Source organism: Phocoena sinus, chromosome 10, assembly GCF_008692025.1.
Source record: "Phocoena sinus isolate mPhoSin1 chromosome 10, mPhoSin1.pri, whole genome shotgun sequence".
Classification (NCBI taxonomy): Eukaryota; Metazoa; Chordata; class Mammalia; order Artiodactyla; family Phocoenidae; genus Phocoena; species Phocoena sinus.
The window spans coordinates 51704052-51724195 of NC_045772.1; the positions used below are offsets into that span (position 1 = coordinate 51704052).

A 20144-nucleotide genomic window follows, 5' to 3' on the forward strand; every position below is an offset into this window, starting at 1 on the left:
AAGATATAAACCGGATGAGGCCATTTTGTGCCCCATAGTCTTCTCTCCAATCGTACCAATGCTGGGAGATGTTCCCCAGCAATCAAAGGATGATGCAACGCAGCCATCTAACAAACACCAGATGCCTGACTCGCCTTACAAGCTGTAGTGTTAAAGAGAAGGGGGGCGAAACACCAAGTTTGAATGCCTTTGCAGTTATCAATCTGTCATGAATTGCAATCAAACAAACAAACCTCTTGATTCCGTCACTTCTTGGGATAGGTCCATCATATGCCCTGCAGACCTGCTCTGGGTGTGGTTAGAGCCCTCTGGAATCTGTCCCCCTCCTTCAGTCTCCAACTGCAGAGTCTCACTGACTTAGTGACATGGGTAAGGACATCCCATCTCCACCCCCCTGCTCCAGGCTCTACACCTTTCTAGATGAGGAGAGATTAAGTAGATCAGCAATGTCAGAAATGAAATAGTTTGATCAAATGCATCTTTAGTGTCACCTCTATTCTTCCTTTTTTCCATATGGATCCAGAAAGTGGCTTATTTCTTTCTGTGGTAGTTAGACATTATTTGGAGTATTAAGAGAAAAAAAAGAAATTCTCCATCAGTGAAGTGTAAAAAATTAAGGTGTACAATGCTGTTTAGCCCTCTCTGAGATAAAGCAGTCACGCAGCAGAATATATTTTGGAAGGGCAAATTACAATTAATTTGAAATAAATAAGAAATGATATAACCACATTTTCTCCCTCATGTAACTAACACCTGCCTTATTGAACTGAACACTACCCGCATGGCCAGGGTCTACAGCAGAGGCAGTTCAGTGCTGACTAGGGAGCACAGCCTTAGAAGCCTTGAACAAACTTGGATTTCAATTTGAGCTTGACTATGTACTAGCTCTGTAACTTACCTTAACTGCTCTGAGCATCAGCTCCACCATCTGTAAAATGGGGATAAGACTACCTACCTCATACTAGAGATAATGGATCAAGTGCCTAACTTACAGAGGTTGCTCAATATACAGTATCATTAAGGTAAAAAGAAGTCCCATGGTGAGATCAAAGGCCTTGGGAATAAAGCTTCAGGCAAGCTCATCTTAACTCTTAGGATTCTCTCCTGTGCTAACGTATACAACCTCTCTGTAGTTTATACCCTGACAATTGGCTCTTCTTTTTCTAATGCAAGTGCTTGACATAAGCTTCAATTGCCAAGGCATCCACTGCACTGGAAGGAAGTCTATCTCGAACAAACACAGTGCAGCCAAAAGACAAGATAAGGAGTCAGGACACATGCACCTCCTCGACCCCCATCAGGAAGATGCTTTGTTTTAGGGATCTTGGTTGATTTAGATAACTGGCCACTTGAGCCACTTTTTCTTTTTCTCTTTTCCCACGCTTTAAATTCCAGCTCTTAGGTTTTAAACTCACCAATAAAGAGTGAGCCCATGAAGCCCCAGGGTTCCACCCTCAACCCCAGTAAAAGCAGAACCCCAGGTCCATGCTCACTCTCTCTCTACCTGCAGCCCCCCTGTGTGTCCTGGGGTGTGCCTGGTATGCTCCAGGGCTTGTAAGTAATACACTGTTTTTCTTCCAAGTTGCTGGGTGGTTATTGCTGAGGGCGTCTTGCAACCATAATAAGAACCACAAGGGTCTGGCCAGTGGTAACGTTGGTTTGGAAAAGGGAGATGTCTGTGGGAAGCTCACTGGGGCCCAGGTGAGTGGCTCCAGGCATCTCCAGCCAATAGCATTACTCTCTTACTATCAACAGTCTGAGACTGGCACACAACAATTGTCATAGTGGGCAGGACTGCATGATTGCCCTTGTTAAGTAACCAAGGGAAATGCCCTTTACCTGCAACTTGCTTACTAACCACCTAACTCAGGTGAGTAACACCATCTGGGAAAGGACCACCACTTGGTGGGGGTCTGTCGTGCTGCCATGTGCTTTTGCATATTACCTCTGTCAAGTGTTGCCTGTGCTATCCAACCCCAAAGATCACGGCTGCCATAATAATCCAACAACCTCCCCAGACTAGCGTGATCAAGGCCATACAGTCCGACAAGATGATTAGACTAGTAATTATAAAGGCCTTAATTGACTATTAATGTCCATAAGTGTTCTCCATGCCTCAAAACCAAGAGGGCTAAGGAGGGTGGATCACAAGACTATTGTCACGGACAAAGGAAATGCTCTGGGCTAAAGGCTTGAGGAAAGGATTTCATTAAGTAAGGAGGACAGGAGATCTCTACCTGCAACCACTGAGTCAGTGGGTTGTTCCCAGATTGTTCTAACCCAGAAGACAAATAGTCTTGCAAGTGGAAACTAGTGGCACCACCAGAGGGAAAATACAAGAGGCCTGTGGTCTCTGTGCCACTGCTTTATTCACTGCTGTAATTCTTCGTCTCCTGGCCCAGTGGGATATCATGGTCCTTGGCACCATGTTGCTAAAAACTTAATGGACAAATGCAAATGTTCTGAATATCTAGAGCCAGTGCCTCCTGAGAACCCTGAGGAGCTACACCAGCTCCTTGATAAATGCAAAAACCCCATGGAAGTCTCTTGAGTGTTGCCCAGTGCTGGGGCACACAAACGTGCCAAGGCTCTGGTATTACACTCCAGAGGCCTAGAAGCTTTTCCCACAGACCCTGTGCATGTTGCACTAGTGGATACAGATCCCAATCCTGCAGACATCCATTGGAACACCCTGGAGGAGAGCAGCCACCTACTAGAGGGCTAGCAGGAATGTCATCCATCAATATTTCCAGTAACAACATGTAAGATTAAGGTGGTGGGAGAAAATCAAAGTGGAAGCTGGGATCAGAAACTCTACCTGACTGAAATTCAAACCTTTCTTTATGCAGCTAATTGGCTATTGCGGGTTTCTTATTTGTTTGCCACGGGCTCTGAATTGTTTGTTACTCATAGCTGTCAAAATGCATCAGCTGGCCAGTATCTCTAAAGACCCTAAAATCCATAACTATATTAAAGATCCATCCAGGCTATGTGCTCGTTTCCTCCAAAATACCACATGTCCTGAGCCCCTTGCGCCCTGACCTCCAGCCCCCTGCACCCTGACCTCTTAGCTCCCTCCGGCTCTTCTGTGCTTTCGTGATATTCAAGGTGGGCTCGTCTTCCCCCTGTGCACTCCCCCACTCCCTTCCCCAACAGTGCAAGGTCAAAAGGCTCTTCTATCTGCAGCACCTCTTAGGAAAAGTATGCAAGGCCCCGCCGACCTGCATGAGGTGCTGCCTGTGTTGCTCAAACAAAGCCAAACAGCGCTGGGGCGTGGCACAGCCCTGTCACCTCCTGTCCCCTCAATCCTAGTAGGAGGGAGGATAGAAGCTGACTGTGGGATCCAGAGCCGGCGAGGGCTGCTGGGGCATAAACAGACACCGAAGCTGTGTTTGTCCCCCTGGGGCTCTGGGGAACCCTGACTTCCACCCGGAGAGGGGTTCAGCTCGGCAAGGTGTCTTCCAAGCAACGATTTCTTTATGCGAGTGAAGGCACCTGAGTTCCAGTACTGGGTTAAAAGCATCCTCCAGACCCGGCCAGAAGCCACGTCACAAAGGTCTACCTTCTGCCAGTCCAGAGGGGCTCTCGGCATTCGAACGTTCTCTAAAGAGACCAGCGGTGCAGCTCCCTGGGACTCTGGTTCTGACCCGGTTCACAGGCAGCTCGGTTATCCTCGCAACTAGCGTTTCTGCTGGGTCTGCACCTCAGTTCCCCCACCAGCCAGCTGCTTATGGACAGGGACACGCGCTCACCCCCGATGTCCCCTAGCTTCACTCACAGCAAGGGCTGCCTGCTGCGCTTCCTGCTCTGTGACCTGCTTCTGGCTGTGGCCACCGTCGGACGTCACCGTGAAGAGCAGGCCAGGGGCATGTCCTCACCTTTCAACGTGTCCCAGTTCCCACGAGGATGAGCGGACACTCTTCAACGCGGCACTTTCGGGGACAGACTGAGAAGAGTGGAAAACCGTTATCACCTCACACCAGTCAGAATGGCCATCATCAAAAAGTCTACAAACAATAAATGCTGGAGAGGGTGTGGAGGAAAGGGAACCTTCCTGCGCTGTTGGGGGGAATGTAAATTGCTACAGCCACTATGGAGAACAGTATGGAGGTTCCTTAAAAAACTACAAATAGGGCTTCCCTAGTGGCGCAGTGGTTGAGAGTCCGCCTGCCGATGCAGGGGACACGGGTTCGTGCCCCGGTCCGGGAAGATCCCACATGCCGTGGAGCGGCTGGGCCCGTGAGCCATGGCCGCTGAGCCTGCGCGTCCGGTACCTGTGCTCCGCAACGGGAGATGCCACAACAGTGAGAGACCCGCGTACAGCAAAAAAACAAAAAACAAAAAACAAAAAACCCTAAAAATAGACCTACCTTACGACCCAGCAATCCCACTACTGGGCATATACCCTGAGAAAACCATAATTCAAAAAGTCATGTGCCACAGTGTTCACTGCAGCTCTATTTACAATAGCCAGGACATGGAAGCAACCTAAGTGTCCACGGACAGATGAATGGATAAAGAAAGTGTGGCACATATATACAATGGAATATTACTCAGCCATAAAAAGAAATGAAACTGAGTTACTTGTAGTAAGGTGGATGGACCTACAGTCTGTCATCCAGAGTGAAGTAAGTCAGAAAGAGAAAAACAAATACCATATGCTAACACATATATATGGAATCTAAAAAAAAAAAAAAAAAATGGTTTTTAAGAACCTTAGGGCAGGGCAGCAATAAAGACGCAGGTGTACAGAATGGACTTGAGGACCCGGGGAGGGGGAAGGGTAAGCTGGGACGAAGTGAGAGAGTGGCATGGACATATATACACTACCAAACGTAAAATAGATAGCTAGTGGGAAGCAGCTGCATAGCACAGGGAGATCAGCTCGGTGCTTTATGACCACCTAGAGGGGTGGGAGGGAGATGCAAGAGGGAGGAGAGGGCTTCCCTGGTGGCGCAGTGGTTGAGAGTCTGCCTGCTGATGCACAGTGGTTGAGAGTCCGCCTGCCGATGCAGGGGACACAGGTTCGTGCCCCGGTCTAGGAAGATCTCACACGCCGCGGAGTGGCTGGGCCCGTGAGCCTTGGCCGCTGAGCCTGTGCGTCCGGAGCCTGTGCTCCGCAACGGGAGAGGCCACAACAGTGAGAGGCCCACGTACCGCAAAAAAAAAAAAAAAAAAGAGGGAGGAGATATGGGGATATATGTATACGTATAGCTGATTCACTTTGTTATACAGCATAAGCTAACCCACCACTGCAGAGCAATTATACTCCAATAACGATGTTGAAAAAAAAAAAGAGGTACCCAAAGCACCTGTGCTACCGCAGCAGAACGGGCTGTGGAGCCGCTGGGCCGGGGCAGCCGAGGTCGGGAGAAGGGCGTCCCGGAAATCTCCGCGGGAAGCAGGGAGGCCTTCACTCTAGCTCATCACACGCGGAGGCCACCACCCCGTGTCACAGTGAAACCGGAGACGCGCGCGCTCCCACCTTGTAGCGTGTCACTTTTCTAAGGAGGCCGGAACTAGACGGGCACCCGCTGATGGCGTCAGCTCCCGGCTCCTTTTCAGATAAACATACCTGCAGGAGCTATCGCGAGGCTCCAGAGCTCAGTCAGGCGCGCACTCGCAAAGGCCGCGCGAGTTTGCAAAGGGCTCTGGAGCTTCCGCGCTCCTTCCCAGGGCGCCTTGCGAGACCGGGGGAGGAGGTCCAGCAAGAAGCCACGCCGCACGAGGTGTCTGTGCTGACTGCGGAAAAGCTGACAGGACTAGCGAGGCCTCTAGGGAGGAGAAAGAGAGAAATGGGAAGGCAAAGGCCCTAGAGCCAATGATGTCTGTACCAAGGTCTTTCCTCTCCTCACTTGGATATTTATTGCCTGGTGCTGGGCCCATCCTCCCATCAGTGATCATTGCCGAGGCTCACGGTTAATGGAAAACGTTAAGTTGCTGGGCAAAACTGGCATGGGCCGATGTGTTTATCATTTTCGTGACCACAGTGACCCAAATGAGCCCCTCTTTGCTTCCAACCGTGAGGAGGTCCCACTTGACCTTGAGTCCAGAGAATTATATTCACAGAGGACTCTACCTAATTACAGGACAGCTTTACTACATTTTATTGGAACTGCCATAACCATCCAAAAGGCACTAAAACTCCTAGGATAAAACTTACATTCTTTGTCTCTTGAAGATATATATCTTACCATGTCTTTGAAATGTAAACACCTCAGGAGGTGACTAAAACTCTCTCCCACAAACTCCTGAGACTGAAGCAACGTGGACAAGATTTGGGACAAGTAGAAGGAGATCTTTTAAAATACAAAATGCTATAAAAACTCTCTTGCCCAACGTCTAGTCCACAGCCTCCTTAAGCTTACTTGTCAAGGACAAATATAAATCTTAAAAGTCTTCTCCACAAATGTTAGTATAAAGCTTTAGCCACTGCAGCAGTTAACCTTAAATTGTTCCATCTGCCAATTTGTATTCAACTATTATTTATAAACTAGTGAGTTTTATATCGTGCCTGATTCATGGCTAAAATCTTGGAACAGAAGTTACAGTGTCTCGTATCTGCCTGCATGTTTATGTATGTCTATGGATGTATAGTTATGTGATTTTTTTTCTTTCTACCTGCAGATGACGTTGCCAAAATTACTTTGTAAAAGAGCTCTGCTTAATTGGCTTAAAAATAAGCATTCTGAATTGAGTATTCCTGAAACTCAGAAATATAGAGACTAACACAAATGTTTTTCAAGTTCACGTGATCTGGAATAATCTTTGATAAATCTAATTTATGTTTGGTTTAATTAAAATAGGTATTTCTTCAGAGTTGTCAGCATTAAATATAATTCAGATAAACAACTTTTATTCTACCTGGGTTTACTTGTCAAACAAATTCATGTTGACACAAAATTTGTCAGCAAGAAAAGTAGCTTGGCATGATGGCTGACTTTGGCTACTGTCTAATAAAAGTTCCTTGATAGTCTAAACATCATTGTTGGGAGAAAATAATTTAGATATATGTAATTGGAATAAGAGTGTAGGTCAACTTTTTAGCAATAATTATGTGTTATGGGATTTCTACTTAAAAATAGTTTCCCAGAGGAACTTCTCTGGTGGCACGGTGGTTAAGAATCCACCTGCCAATACAGGGGACATGGGTTCGAGCCCCGGTCTGGGATGATCCCACGTGCCGTGGAGCAACTACTGAGCCCGCATGCCACAACTACTGAAGCCCGCGCACCTAGGGGCCATGCTCAGCAGCAAGGGAAGCCACGGCAATGAGAAGCCCGCGCACCGCAACGAAGAGTAGCACCCACTCGCTGCAACTAGAGAAACCCCGTGTGGCAACAAAGACCCAACGCAGCCAAAAATTAATTAATTAATTAATTTAAAAAAAACACTTTAAAAAGAAAATAGTTTCCCAAATCTCTTTGATAACTTGAAACTTCAGAGTTTTGCTAAGTTTAATGATGGGAATTCACTGAATGTCTAGATCATTTCCAAATAAGACAAAATACTAAAACATTAATTGCTAACCAAGTCTAAGTTTATTTACTCTTGACCTCTTATTACAGAGGAACCAAAGATATTTGGGTCTGTTAGTAAACTTGGCTTCTGCCACATTGAAAAATTGTGCTATGAGGTAATGTGTGTTACTAGAAATTATGAAATGCATTCATAAATTTACCAATGTAAAGAACGCTGATGTAACAGTTCACAATTGCTTCCTTCTTAGTTTTAGCTAGAAATTAAAGTTTCTAAGGGTTAAGAATTCTAATTAACATATGTAATTAAAGCTGCTAGAAATAATGAGAGATACAACCCTGTATGCAAGGAAAGTAGGATGTGTTTTTGGCAAGAAAAGGTATGAAGTATGGAGATATATTTTTTAAGGAAAAAGAAAGTAAATTTGTCTTAAAAGTAAAACTGTTTATTTTAGAATGAGAAAGAGGAAAACAAAGGAAAAAATGGTATAGAAAGTTGGGAAAAAAGAGAGAGGGAGAATTTTATTTTGTGTAGTCAAGATAGCTAAAATGGAACGAATTTTTTTTAAGGTTTTAAAAAATAAGCTTTGGTATCAATAGTGCACTTATGTAAAACTAAAACATTTTTCTTTCATCTGCTAAAAGTAGAAAGCTTTCTTGAACTATTGCACTTAACAAGATATTGTGAAATGTTTTTCTTTACCTTTTAAGTAATCTGGCTAGAAAGCAAAGATTTTGTGTTTTATGAAAAATTTCCTGTCTTCATGTTATCTTAATGAGGTCTTCTGTTACTTTAGAAAACTGAATCTTCTCAATATTAAAAGAACTTAGTTTTGCTCACGACTATGTAACCTGCTGTAACTGTAATATTGTCTTTAATATTTTTTGTCCTTTTGGTTAAGTAGATAATTAAGTATTGTTTCATAATGACTGTGATCCTGTTTAGTCAAGTGTCCACAACCTTTTGATATTTTTGACAAACTTCCCAAAATCAAATTTTAAGTGACTTTTTTTGACCTGGAAGTAACTTCGGGATTTTACAGAGGACCCCTGGAACATCTCAAAAGATTTATTCTCTCTCCTTATAAAAAGTGAGACATTATAATAATTGGGCTTATTTGCTATGTTAAATTACATGGGAAGCATTGTCAAATAGGAGACAATGCTAAACCATCTTTATGGATATCCTTGTATAGATATATGTTATTAATATAAGTGTTCCAGAAATTATATGAAATTCCTAAAAAATGTGATAGGTAATGGTATCAGTAATAATTCCAGTTATCATCTTAAAATGTTGTTTGTTACAGAAATAATCAGATTTCCTTGACAACTGTATTATAATGAACTCTCAGATCTTTAACAAAGGGCATGTCAATAAGAATCTGTTTTCCTTGTAACAGGACACAATTGGAACCATTGATTATATTACCAAGGCTTTGACTAGAATGTCATATTTGAAAGAGAAACGCATAGACTCACATATGACCAGACAGCTTTAAGGAATGAAGGTTGACTTTATGGAGCCAATAAAGCCCCTTGGAAAAATTGGCCTGGTACCTTGTTTACATGGCTCCCAGTAGGGGTTACCAGGTGAGTAAGGCAGGTTACTTCCTGGCAGGTACAGGAACTTCAGAATATTTGGGGGAAACTCGAGAGGAGAGGAATTCATCCAAATCTCTAGATACTGCAGGCAAAGTTGATGGCAAGTTTTGGACTTTGTTTCCTAGCCTAGAGAGGATTTTAAAAGTTCAGGCTCAGATTTCTTATATATGACTCTAACAAAACAAACTTAAAAGAGCCTATATGGTCAATCACTATGCTTGCTGTACTTATGTAAATAATCAGGCCAAGTTTATTGAAACTAGACTGAATTTGCAAACAAATTAGTCTTACTGTGGTTATCTTTGATAGAAATGGAGATGATTGTAGAGAGAAAAATTATGTTTCAATAGAAACATAATACATACTTGTGGATATTAGATTCTAGTTCTGTTAATTGTCTTTCAGGTTTTTTCTTTCTACCTATAAACTGGACTGGATAATGAATTCTTCTTGTTTCTTCGAATATCTGGCTGGAACTCTCCAAACTAATGTTTCCAATTTCTCTCCACCCTACTGACTTGGAATCATTGAGAACTAAAATTGGCTGTTTAGCTTGCATGGCTTCTTTACCCAGAGCCATACAAGCTAAAGTGGGACAACTTTATATCAACTTCAGAGAAGTCACCTCACTCATGTGTGGACAGTCTTCGTGTCTATTGTTATGTGGGACACTCAAAAAACCACCAGAGACATTCAAACTGCAAGACAGGAAGATCTATCAGATTGCCACTGTCTCCCCTCACATCCTCTGAAGACGCTTCGAGCTCACCATCTGGACGTCTTCTTGACCAACTGCTTTCAGAACTCAGTAACTGGGATTATAATCTGCTCCAATCAACTCCAACTTTTGTGTGTTTTGTTTGTTTGTTTGTTTCCATAGAAATGCCTCTTATTAAATACCTGATCCAAATACCTGCACCACATGGGCCTCACTTGGGGAACCCACCTGCCACACTGCTTTCTGAAATAAGACACAGCCCTTTAACTGAGCTGAACTATTCTCAGGACTCAGAGACTGGTTCAATGAGATATGGAGCAATCTACCAACTCAGGACAGGTTCAAACCTATTTACACCAGATGGCCCAAGTTGTTTAAATATTCCACGATCTTACTAAATCTTTGAACAGATTCCCAGGGTCCCTGAAATCACTGACCTATTTTCATGGCTGGGCCTTTCGAGTTTAGGACAATGCGTGCCTACAGGATTTCAGACTGCTGCCTGTACAATTGTTATGTTTTTTGCTACTATAATCCTATTTACATGTGCAATTTCTGTTTACAGCATGCCCTATACCTGACTTTTAGCATATCAGCTATCTAGGCCATCAGTGTCCTCATCACTGACTATGATGCCTTGGCATCACAGGGTGGATTGTAATATAAGCCCTGACAGTTGGCTTTTATTTTGTGATGCAAATGCCTAACTTAAGCTTCCATTGCTAAGGCATCCACTTCAAAGAGGGCTGTCTTGAATAAACACATGCACTCTCCCTCCCCACCCCTACCCCCCTTGAGGCTCCTTTGCTTTAGAGATCCTGGTTGATTTAGATAACTGGCCGGCCACTTGTTTTTTCTTTCTTCTTCCAGCTTTGAATTCCAGCTCTTATGTTTTAAAGGTGCCAATAAAGAGTGAGCCCGTGAAGCCCTCGGGTTCCACCCTCAACCCCAATAAAGGCAGAACCCCAGGCCCATGCTCTCTCTCTCTCTACCTGCAGCCCCACTGTGTGTCCTGGGGTGTGCCTGATATGCTCCAGGGCTTGTAAGTAATACACTTGTTAAAGTTTCCAGGTGATTATTGCTGACGGCGTCTTGCAACCATAATAATAACCACAAGGGTCTGGCCAGTGGTAACGTTGGTTGGGAAAAGGGAGATGTCTGTGGGAAGCACACCAGGGCCCAGGTAAGTGGCTCCAGGCATTTCCAGCCAATAACATTACCACTGATAGGCTGAGACCTGCACAAAACACTCTTACTTTGCTTTCTAGTTGTTACTACACCTTTCTACTCCCTTAACTTGTCAGTACAGTGCTGAGGTTAAGTACTTAAAAATTACTAATTGGCTTGTCCTGCTCTTTATTCCTGAAAATCTGTTGGGGTCCTGCCCAGTCCAGATGATAAGGGTGAGTGTATGTTTGCTGGGAGACACTGCAGGGAGGGGAATTGAAAACCTTGAAGTAAGAATGAGGTTCTCTGGCATCCATAATCTGACAATATAGTGTGATTCTGTAACCAACCTAAAAGTTGGCGAAAATCTCAGGTAGGCCCGAGGATCTGATTTGGTTCCTAAATCTCCGGTCACTATGGCCTTATCCTATCATGGTTCCATAAAAGCCCCTTACTGGCATGACAGATTTATAGAGCTGCTTGGTGTAGAACCTATAATCATCTTTGGCCAATCCCTTTCCAGGTTGGTCCAGGACAAGGCTGGCCTCTGGGAGATATTGGATGGGAAGAGTTCTTTCTAGACTATTCTTTTATGGCATGTGGCATTTTTTCAGGTCCTACATCAAAATGGTTAAATTTCTATCAGTTATGTAATACACAACAAACACTGGTAAGAAGTCAGTACAGGATGCTTGTAAGCCTGTCCCAAGGCTTTTTTTAATACTAGCATCTTCTAGAAGTCATTTCATTGTTACGATCTGGGTAATGATGGCAGTTTTCTGACAAAAAAGAGTCATGATTTGGATACATGGCACCTCTGTAAAAATCTCCTAATAGGTTAAAAAAAATTGATGATGATGGTGATGATGATGATGTGTAAGGAAATGAAAGAAATGGGAAAGGTCATTATGTAAATTTATGCAGTGAAATGTTCTCTAGTTCTTGGAATTGCTGAGATGAACCCTGCCTTGGACATCCTGCAGTTCTAGAAAGGTATGGCGAGCACCACAGGGCAGCCCAAGGTCAACCCATAAATGCAAACAGGAGCTAAGGTGGTACTGCTTGATGAGAACCAAGTAAGTCTTCTAGAACAAGGCAAATGGGCAAGGAAGGACAGGAATAGCTGAAAGGCATGAAGCTTTGGGAAAACGGACCCACTTCTACAGAAAGACGACCAGTGATGACAAAATAAACCATTCTGGAGGGTCAGATAGAAATGCTTTTAGAATTAATGCTAACTGAAATTTTCTCACGGAAAGTTCCAAGACAGTGGTTCTCAAAGTTGAACAAACACCAGAATCACAAAGAGGGCTGCTAAAACATAAATCGATAAGGCCCTACCCCAGAATTTCTGAGGCATTAAGCTTAAGAAAACTTATATTTGGAGCAAGTTTGCAGGTGATGCTGATGCCGCCGTCTGGGGACCACACTTTGAGAAGGCACTGTTCTAAGGTACACTACATGAAGTTGCTGGCCTGTGAATTTTAGGATCCCAGGAATATGACTTAAAGAAGTGGCTGAGAAACAAAAGTCCTCATCACCTCATTTCTCCTCCCAAAGTAAACAAATCAACAAAATGAACCAAAATATGAAACTAAAAAATTTCAATAACAAATAATACTATACCGAAACTCTTCTGTTAGAGATATTTAAAGGTGAATCATCTGGGAGCGATGGCGAACCCATAACGTGTTTCCCTAGAGACGAGTCCTTGACAACAGTATGTCTCCTGTCAAATTATTTAACAGAAGCCTAAGCCTAGGCATCAGCATGGTATCATTCCTGCATTCTCACCTATAGCGTTATCATGATGCAACTTGCCAAAGTCCATGTCTTAAGCACAAAAACATACACAAGCTGCTGAAGATTCTGCTGAGATGAGGTGAAAGTAGAGTAATTCTGTAAATGTTTCCCTTCCCTCCAACCTTTCATATCCCAGGAGGCCTCTCCTGGGGCCTGGGGTATGGGGAGTCGGACTAGACCCACTGTCAGAGCTCCAGCTTATAAAGTCCACACCAGATAAAAGGCCCTCTGTACAAACTACAGACACGTCAGCTGGGTAAGGAGGTAAACAGAGCAGCCTATGGCAAACTCCAGTGGATGGTCTCTGCATCTGTGCTAAAAATAAGAGAAGTCTTTAGGAATCAGAGAGGAAAACATTTTTATAAAGAGATTTTATTACATAATCTCTGTATACAATAGACATAGGAAAAGGGTTTATAATGAAAATTCCATGTCATTTTTCAAAAGTTTTGAATTGCTTGGAGAAAAATTCTTACAAAGCTATCTAAGGCAAAAGTAGTATTTGACCTTCAGAACAAATGCTAATCCCTTGCATCATATTCCATATTTAAAGCAAGGCATTTTCAATTCAATTAACATGGAGAGGCTTTCAAATCGCTATGTCATTTACATTAAGAGATTAAATTCATCTATAAAGTGAAAAGTTCAAACACATAGAAATGTTCTCTAATACAATACGTACTGTTGCTTTCTTCAGATCCATTCCACATGAGTGTATGGACGTACTTTTTTACACACCAGCAAAGAAACCTGCGTCTCCTAACGGCACAGTGAGGGCTGGAGTGCAGAGAGGGAAAGTCCCATGCGTTTCCCATGTTAAATGGCATAACTCCCACAGATCACATACACCTCGCCATATTGACTCAGTTCATTGCACTCCATATCCTGCAAAAATAAATCTAGTGCTCGACAGCTGACATTATTGCTCACTTACGTTTTAGTAATATATTTCTTTAACATAAGACAGAAATATACTGAAATTCGATACCACTTAAACTCAAAAGCAATCTGAAATTCAACCACAGGATGCATACACCCACTTGCTTTCTGCCATGGATGTTGCATTTTTCTTAAAGTTGATGTTGGAAAATGTGGTAGAAGAAAAACTGGCTTTCCTTGAACGAAGACTAAGCATTAGAAGAGGAGCTTTTTGAGGGGAATGTTAAGCCCCACAATAAAACTGGAGGAACAGTGAGAATCCAGAGTCTCTGGGGAGAGGGAGAAGCCCCCGTTTATCTTCCTTGTCTACCCCAACACTGTAGCTCGTGTCCAGCAGACCCCGCAGCAGGCCACCGCCTAGAGCAGGAGCCATGTGAGCCCCCGAAGGATGGACCGCACACTGGGACAGGAATGTCCTGGGAGACCCACTTCTTTAGGGGTCCTTGGGTCTCTGGGAAATGTTGGGACTCCTTTGGTGAGGTCGGGAAAGACTTCTAGGATAGTCTGGACACCGAGGCTGCAAGGGTCTTAAATTCAACGTCTCACTTCTAGAGGGGAGTGAAACTTGCGAATTCCAGAGTGACCCCAGGGCCTGAGGTGACACATCTGGGACCCGAGGGAAGAAGAGCATAGTGCATCTGGAATCTCAAAGTTGTGGCCCACATGACAATGAAGAGCCTCACCAGGAGGTGTTTTGAGAGACACAGAAGGATGTGGACGTGACCACGTTGACATCAATTGATCACAACTTTTCATTTTAGTTTCTCATTATTTCTTTAAGATTGTCAGGTGTTCCTCTTCCTTATTTTCGTCTTGGTGCTTATAAGGAAAGATGTCAGTATTCATAAGCTATCAAAGATTTACAAAAGAATTATTTTTTAAAAAATTACACTTCAGGATTAGCATTCAAGGCTACAAACACAACATATATCAGTCATAAACCATACTTTCACCACTGCTCAGAGCTGTAGAAACCTTACGGTGCACAATCCCACCGTATGGATGGTGGGACATCCATCCCACCAGACTAAATGTGGTACGGCAACTGAGCGGAGCTTCTTAGAGTAAAACCAGCCATACTGCTACAGAGAAAAATTTCTGGCTCTTGGCCCAACTGTTTCCATACCAATCAGCTAAGTCACCCTCCTCTCTGCTTCTTTCCATTTCAAATGCCTGGGCTTCGGCCTTTGAGGCAATTAGAACCAGATCAGTTTAATTTTACAACACTGATCTTCATTGTATAGCAATATAGTAATTTTCCCCTGAGAGTGTCAATTATTTTGCAAATATTCTAAGTCGTGTTTATACATAAAGAATAGGCATGGAGAGGCTAGACAGCTTGTCCCTCGTCACACAGGAGATTAGTGTCAAGGGTGGGATGTGAGCTCCTGGCTGTTTCTATTTTAAGCCCCAATGTCCTTCCAGAGGTCACCTTGCCCCGTGCACAGGTCCCCTGCCCTCCCCTCTGGGCTCTGTTCCTTACTTGCTCTTCAGAGCACTGGACATCTAGTATCCAGGCTTCCTCCTCAACCTTCTCTGCTCTCTCTTACTTCTGCTGCCTTGATGAAGTGTGCTGTCCCCAGTATTTTACTTTACACAGGGAATTCACCAAAATGCCCTTCCAGCCACAGCTGGTATGAGGTGTGGAGGGACAGACTTACAGAAGGCAATGGCAGGTGCTCTTCTTTGTGAATTTTGGACAAAACAGGGATCAACATTTTACGGTTATCTTACATTCCAATGTTTTCAACGAAAAATAAAAATAAAATAAAGGCCTAACCATGAGGTAATGTTTGCTTCTCTGCCACAACACTCAGTGTGCCCCCTCAGATCTGGCAACAATTTAACATAAGGAAAGACTTTAGACCTTCACACCCTTTTCGGGAGAATAAAGGACCTCAGCCCAAACTTTCCACAAAGCTGAGAAGTCTCACAAGACATCGCTCCACCCTTATCTTAGGTGGATCTGCACAAATGCCTCCAGGCCGTGTGTCTCGCAGGTCTCAACACCCTGCCCCACCGAGCCCTGGTCTCCGCACTGCAGAGGAGATCTTGATTTTCATGTCTGAAGACCAAGCACCTTCTGCCTATTAAGCAAGGAGAAAAAAAAAATCGAAAGAAGCTATGTAGGCGAAGAAAGTAATGCCAAATGCTATGTAAGTGGCTCGTGAAGAAGTTTCACAAAGCTACCTCTGAGGTTCACTAAAGTTACAAACAGTTCCCGATCTAGTCGATAGCAAAATGCATTGATGGCCAGGGCCTCTGTTTAAGCAAAGGAAGAAAAATATCAATAGCATAAAATTGCTCTTCTATTTTTGAAAAAATATATCTGAGATAGACGCTCTCGAATTAGTTTTAATAAGCTGTGCATTAAGTACACTTGTTTCCATCAACTCCTCTACAGCTCTGTCTTGTCGCCCTGGGCCGGGCTGCCCCCTGCGCTGTCCCCACTGGCGTCGCTGATCTCTGCAGGTGTGAAAGACAAGGACGCAGAGTTTATGCAGTATCTTTTGCCAGTTGGACGAGGTCCGTCGTCAAAAATGTGCCCGAGGTGAGCACCGCACTGCAAGAGAAGGGCAAAATGTTAAGTCAACAGCATCTACAAAGCCGGCTTTGAGGGGAACAGCAGTTTAAATGGATGACCGGCCTATAGAGAAATGATGGAAGCCATCATGGATGATTTCTAATCTGCCTGTCAATAGCTGCAAAGATGGTTTCTGGCAGGTTTTGCACCACGTGCTGAGAATAAAAAGCACTAGAATTGTGCATATCAGAAATCATTTAGGAGCCACTGTATCTTCTGATCTGTGAAGCCACTCAGCCAGCTGAAAAATGACTGCAGTAGTTTTATGAATTGAGTTGATCTGGACCTCTGGCACTGCTTTTGGCTTTGGATGGGTGGCTTTCAGATATGCAGAAGTCCACTGTAAAAGATACTGTTTAACTGGCCATGACGGAGGTGACGTTTGTTTTCATGGGCAGTAAAACTTAACATCAGACGAGCATTGGATGTTCCTGGAACCCAGCAAAGCAATAGCAAGACTCAACAGATTTATGTCACGGTCACCAAGACTGCAGTGGGGCAAAATGGAAACGTCACTAGTCCACGCAATCGGTTTTTCTGGCCTCCAACAGGTGGAGTGCCATGCGGTCTGCCTTACCTGCACAAACTGGGTCATGTGGAGGAGGAATAAGCTGTCGAGCTCATTCCATGCCACTGACTATCCAAAAAGCTGGGGAAGGAGGAGAGGCAGAGAGTCCAGACAGAGGCAGAAGGAGGGATGGTTGGTTATGACGGTGTTAAGAGAAATCCAGCCCAGAGAAAGTGTCTCCAAAAAGCCTGGCTCACTGAACAGAGCCCGCACTAACTAGTCTGCTGCTGGATTCAGCTCCAGGAGATAAGAGCACAGGCCACACTTACCTGTCCCCCACCCTCCTCAGCAGGAACAGGGCTGAAGGATATGGGGACGTTAGTGCTCCACATTCAAACAGGCTGCAAAAACACATCGTTCGTCGCGTAACAAAGAAACCAAAGCCTGGGGCAAATGACCCCCGTTCATTCATTTCACAAATATTTATGGAGCGTCTGCTACATGCCAGGCACTGTCCCAGACTCTGGAGGTACAGGCAGTAGCCTCATGGAGCTTACATTCCAGTGGGGGAGACGGAAAATACAAAGGAAATTAGGGACCGTAAAGCACAGTAGGTGGAAGTAAATACTAAGGAGCAAAACAAAAACGAAGATGAAAACCAGAAAGTGACACAGGTTGGGGGCTGACATTTTAGGTAAGGTGGCCAGGGGTGGTTTTTCCGGGCTGGCTTTGGGATAAGAACCTGGAGGAAGTGAAGGAGAGGATATCCAGGGGAGAGCATCTCAAGCAGATGGAGGAGTCAAGACTTAGGCAAGAACGTGAGAGAAGAGACATACAGATGGTTCATTAATTCTTCTCACTGAGCTTGTTTGGTGTATAAAACACTTATACATTGCAAGGAAGGAAAATAGGAGACGATGAGAGAGAAGTGAGGGATGGTGCTCATTACAGTGGAAAGAACCAGAATCTCAGTTTCCCCATAGAAAGTACTAAATTCAATTTTCGAGGGTTCTCTAGTTATTAATGAATAGCACAAATAGCAACTTCAACTAGAGGGCACTTCCATGGGAAAAGTGCATTCTTATTTTACTGCCAACATACTGTGTCAGCTTATTAAAGAACTAAAAATGAACCCTGAACTGATTTGATCTGTTGCCTGGAAAATATGAAACAGGCCTAAAAAACAAATCTTGCATTATTTTACCACATTTTATGCAGGTTTAGGTAATATCAAGGCTGACAGCTCAGATTGCTTTCCCTTTCTATAAACAATGGAGACCAAATTTTCAGGCATCAGCAGCTAAGATGCACCAGTAAAAATACACATGCTTACCCAGTGGACACAGGAAAGCACCTACTTCTGCCTGCCAAAAGAGTCAGCGTGCAGGCCAACAGGAACTCTCGGTGACCAGCACGTGTGCACAATTATTGATCTCATGTGCAGCTCCGGCTCTTCAATCACCTGGCATCTGAGAGGTGGCGTTTTCACATAAAAGCCTCAGATAGTATTTTTGGTTTTTCTTTTTTTTTTAATGAGAGAATACAGCTATCTGGGCAAAAATAAATGATATTGCCTTTATTAATCATCTTGAGCATATTTAGAAAACAGTTCTCTTTACCTTACTACAAAGATAAAGCATAGCAATGGTATACTTGAAGCCATTTTGTAGTGTGTATTTCCCAAATCATTCATTTCCCAAATCATTCAAAAAAAAAATCCAGATTAGAGTAATTTAATCTGTTGGACTGAGTTGGTTATCGGCCTGCAGTTTCATTTGGATCAATGAAACAAGTCATTTCAATAAGAAAAACACAGATTCTAGACCCAGGCAACAGAAAAAGGGAGCGGGATGAGGAAGAAGAATTATAGTGGGGAAAAGGCAACGAAGATCATTGGTAGATAAGTATCTGGGTTGGTGATGGGGTAGGGAAACCCTCAGAAATGGTAATGGTCCCCTAAAAACAATAGTGATAGCTTCGTCATGCTTGCACAAGGTGTTCTGGAAGATTCACTCCAGGCTCACATAACTGAGGGAGGAGCAAGGTGTTCATTTAGATCTGTGCCACCCCATACATGCCCATCCGGTTGCCTGCAAAGTTGTAAGTTTGTTTGAAGTTGTTTGTCTGAAGGAAGCCTAACCACACAGTACCATTTCTGCTTCCTCCCAGGAGCACCTAGCCTCCCATAAAAGACCAGTACCTGGTTTCTTTTAAAAGTGCACAATCCCTGAAGGCTCCTCCCTGAGGGGAACACCCATGGAGCCCATTCTTTCCAGCTTCTAACCCTGGTGGAAGGCTACGGTGATGAACGAAAGTTGTCACAGATGCACTGTTTCTTTAGCCACCTGCGAGCTCCGCGTCCCGGCCCCAGCCAGCTGGCAGTGTGCTGGGATCCCTCAGCACACCTGGTTGTAACTGAAACAAACTGGCTGCCCAATGAAGAAATCTCTGAAACCTGCTCTTAATGATTTATTTCAGGGTACGATCTTTGGTGTGCATTTTGAAAGTTGTTTTAAAATGGTTATGTATTTCTTTCTTTTACAGGTAAAATACAAACTATGACCGAATCTTCCAGCTCTTATTCTGAGGAAGCATGAGATAAGCATTGTTCAAAAGAAATAATTTAAATTCCCACGGGAATCCTTTATCACCTAAGCCTCTCACTCAGAAAAACTGGCAACTAAAGAACCTGTAGAGAACCAAGGGAAAGGACCCCCCTCAAAAAAAAGAAAAGTGATTGAGCATCAAATTTAACATAATTCCTTAAAATCTGACTGCAATTCTCAATTGTGTGCATGAGAAATACAAATAGTGCACTCAACACAGTTACATATTTCTGCACTGATATATTTCCAACTGTCCTGGAAGGTTTTCTCCCAGCTAGCTATTCCTAGGATGTTTGGGGTTTTATCATTATCATTTTCTCTTAAGTGTTTGATCTACAAGATGAAGCAGTTTCAAAGCAGGGCTTTTACACTTGGGCACATGGGGCAGGATGAGAAGGAGAAAAGTTTTAAGAAGGAAAGCAATTTACTTTGCCAGTAGTATCCTGTTTTCTCCCATCATTATCAAAGACACTTGTGTGTAAGTAGGGCTCTTTTCCTCTGTGCTTGTGATATTAATCTTTTGCCAAGGAAATGATTGTGAAGTCACCAGTTTAGCATTATGATTTTACTGAAAGATCAAGAAAAAGAGGGGCTGTGAGTCTGAAATCCTATTGTAACACATGGGTGTCTTTAATCATCAGCAATATATGAGTTGTCACCTGCAAAAGATTAATAAGGTTTGGGGTTTTACCAAAAACCGCTTAACTCTTTTTTAAAATTTTATTTATTTATTATT

At 43.5% G+C, this 20144-nt stretch overlaps 1 protein-coding gene and 1 long non-coding RNA gene across 4 annotated transcripts in view; both read right to left on the bottom strand.

Moving 5' to 3' along the window:
• The window catches only part of LOC116761263, a 91623-nt gene extending 87708 nt beyond the window's left edge, over positions 1-3915 (bottom strand). The window contains exons 1-2 of the long non-coding RNA XR_004351930.1: positions 3879-3915; positions 1-142 (exon numbers count right to left, since the gene is read on the bottom strand). The exon at positions 1-142 is cut by the window's left edge and continues 49 nt beyond it. This is a non-coding gene — a long non-coding RNA (uncharacterized LOC116761263). The remainder of the gene's footprint in view (positions 143-3878) is intronic.
• A 9210-nt stretch (positions 3916-13125) lies between these two features.
• Positions 13126-20144, bottom strand: part of MSRB3 (methionine sulfoxide reductase B3) — a 166013-nt gene continuing 158994 nt past the window's right edge. For all 3 annotated transcript variants that reach the window (XR_004351935.1, XM_032647041.1, XM_032647042.1), the window contains one exon: positions 13126-16273. Coding sequence is in view for 2 of the 3 variants with exons in the window: in XM_032647041.1 (XP_032502932.1) it covers positions 16109-16273 (165 nt within the window). In the remaining variant the exon portion in view is untranslated. The remainder of the gene's footprint in view (positions 16274-20144) is intronic.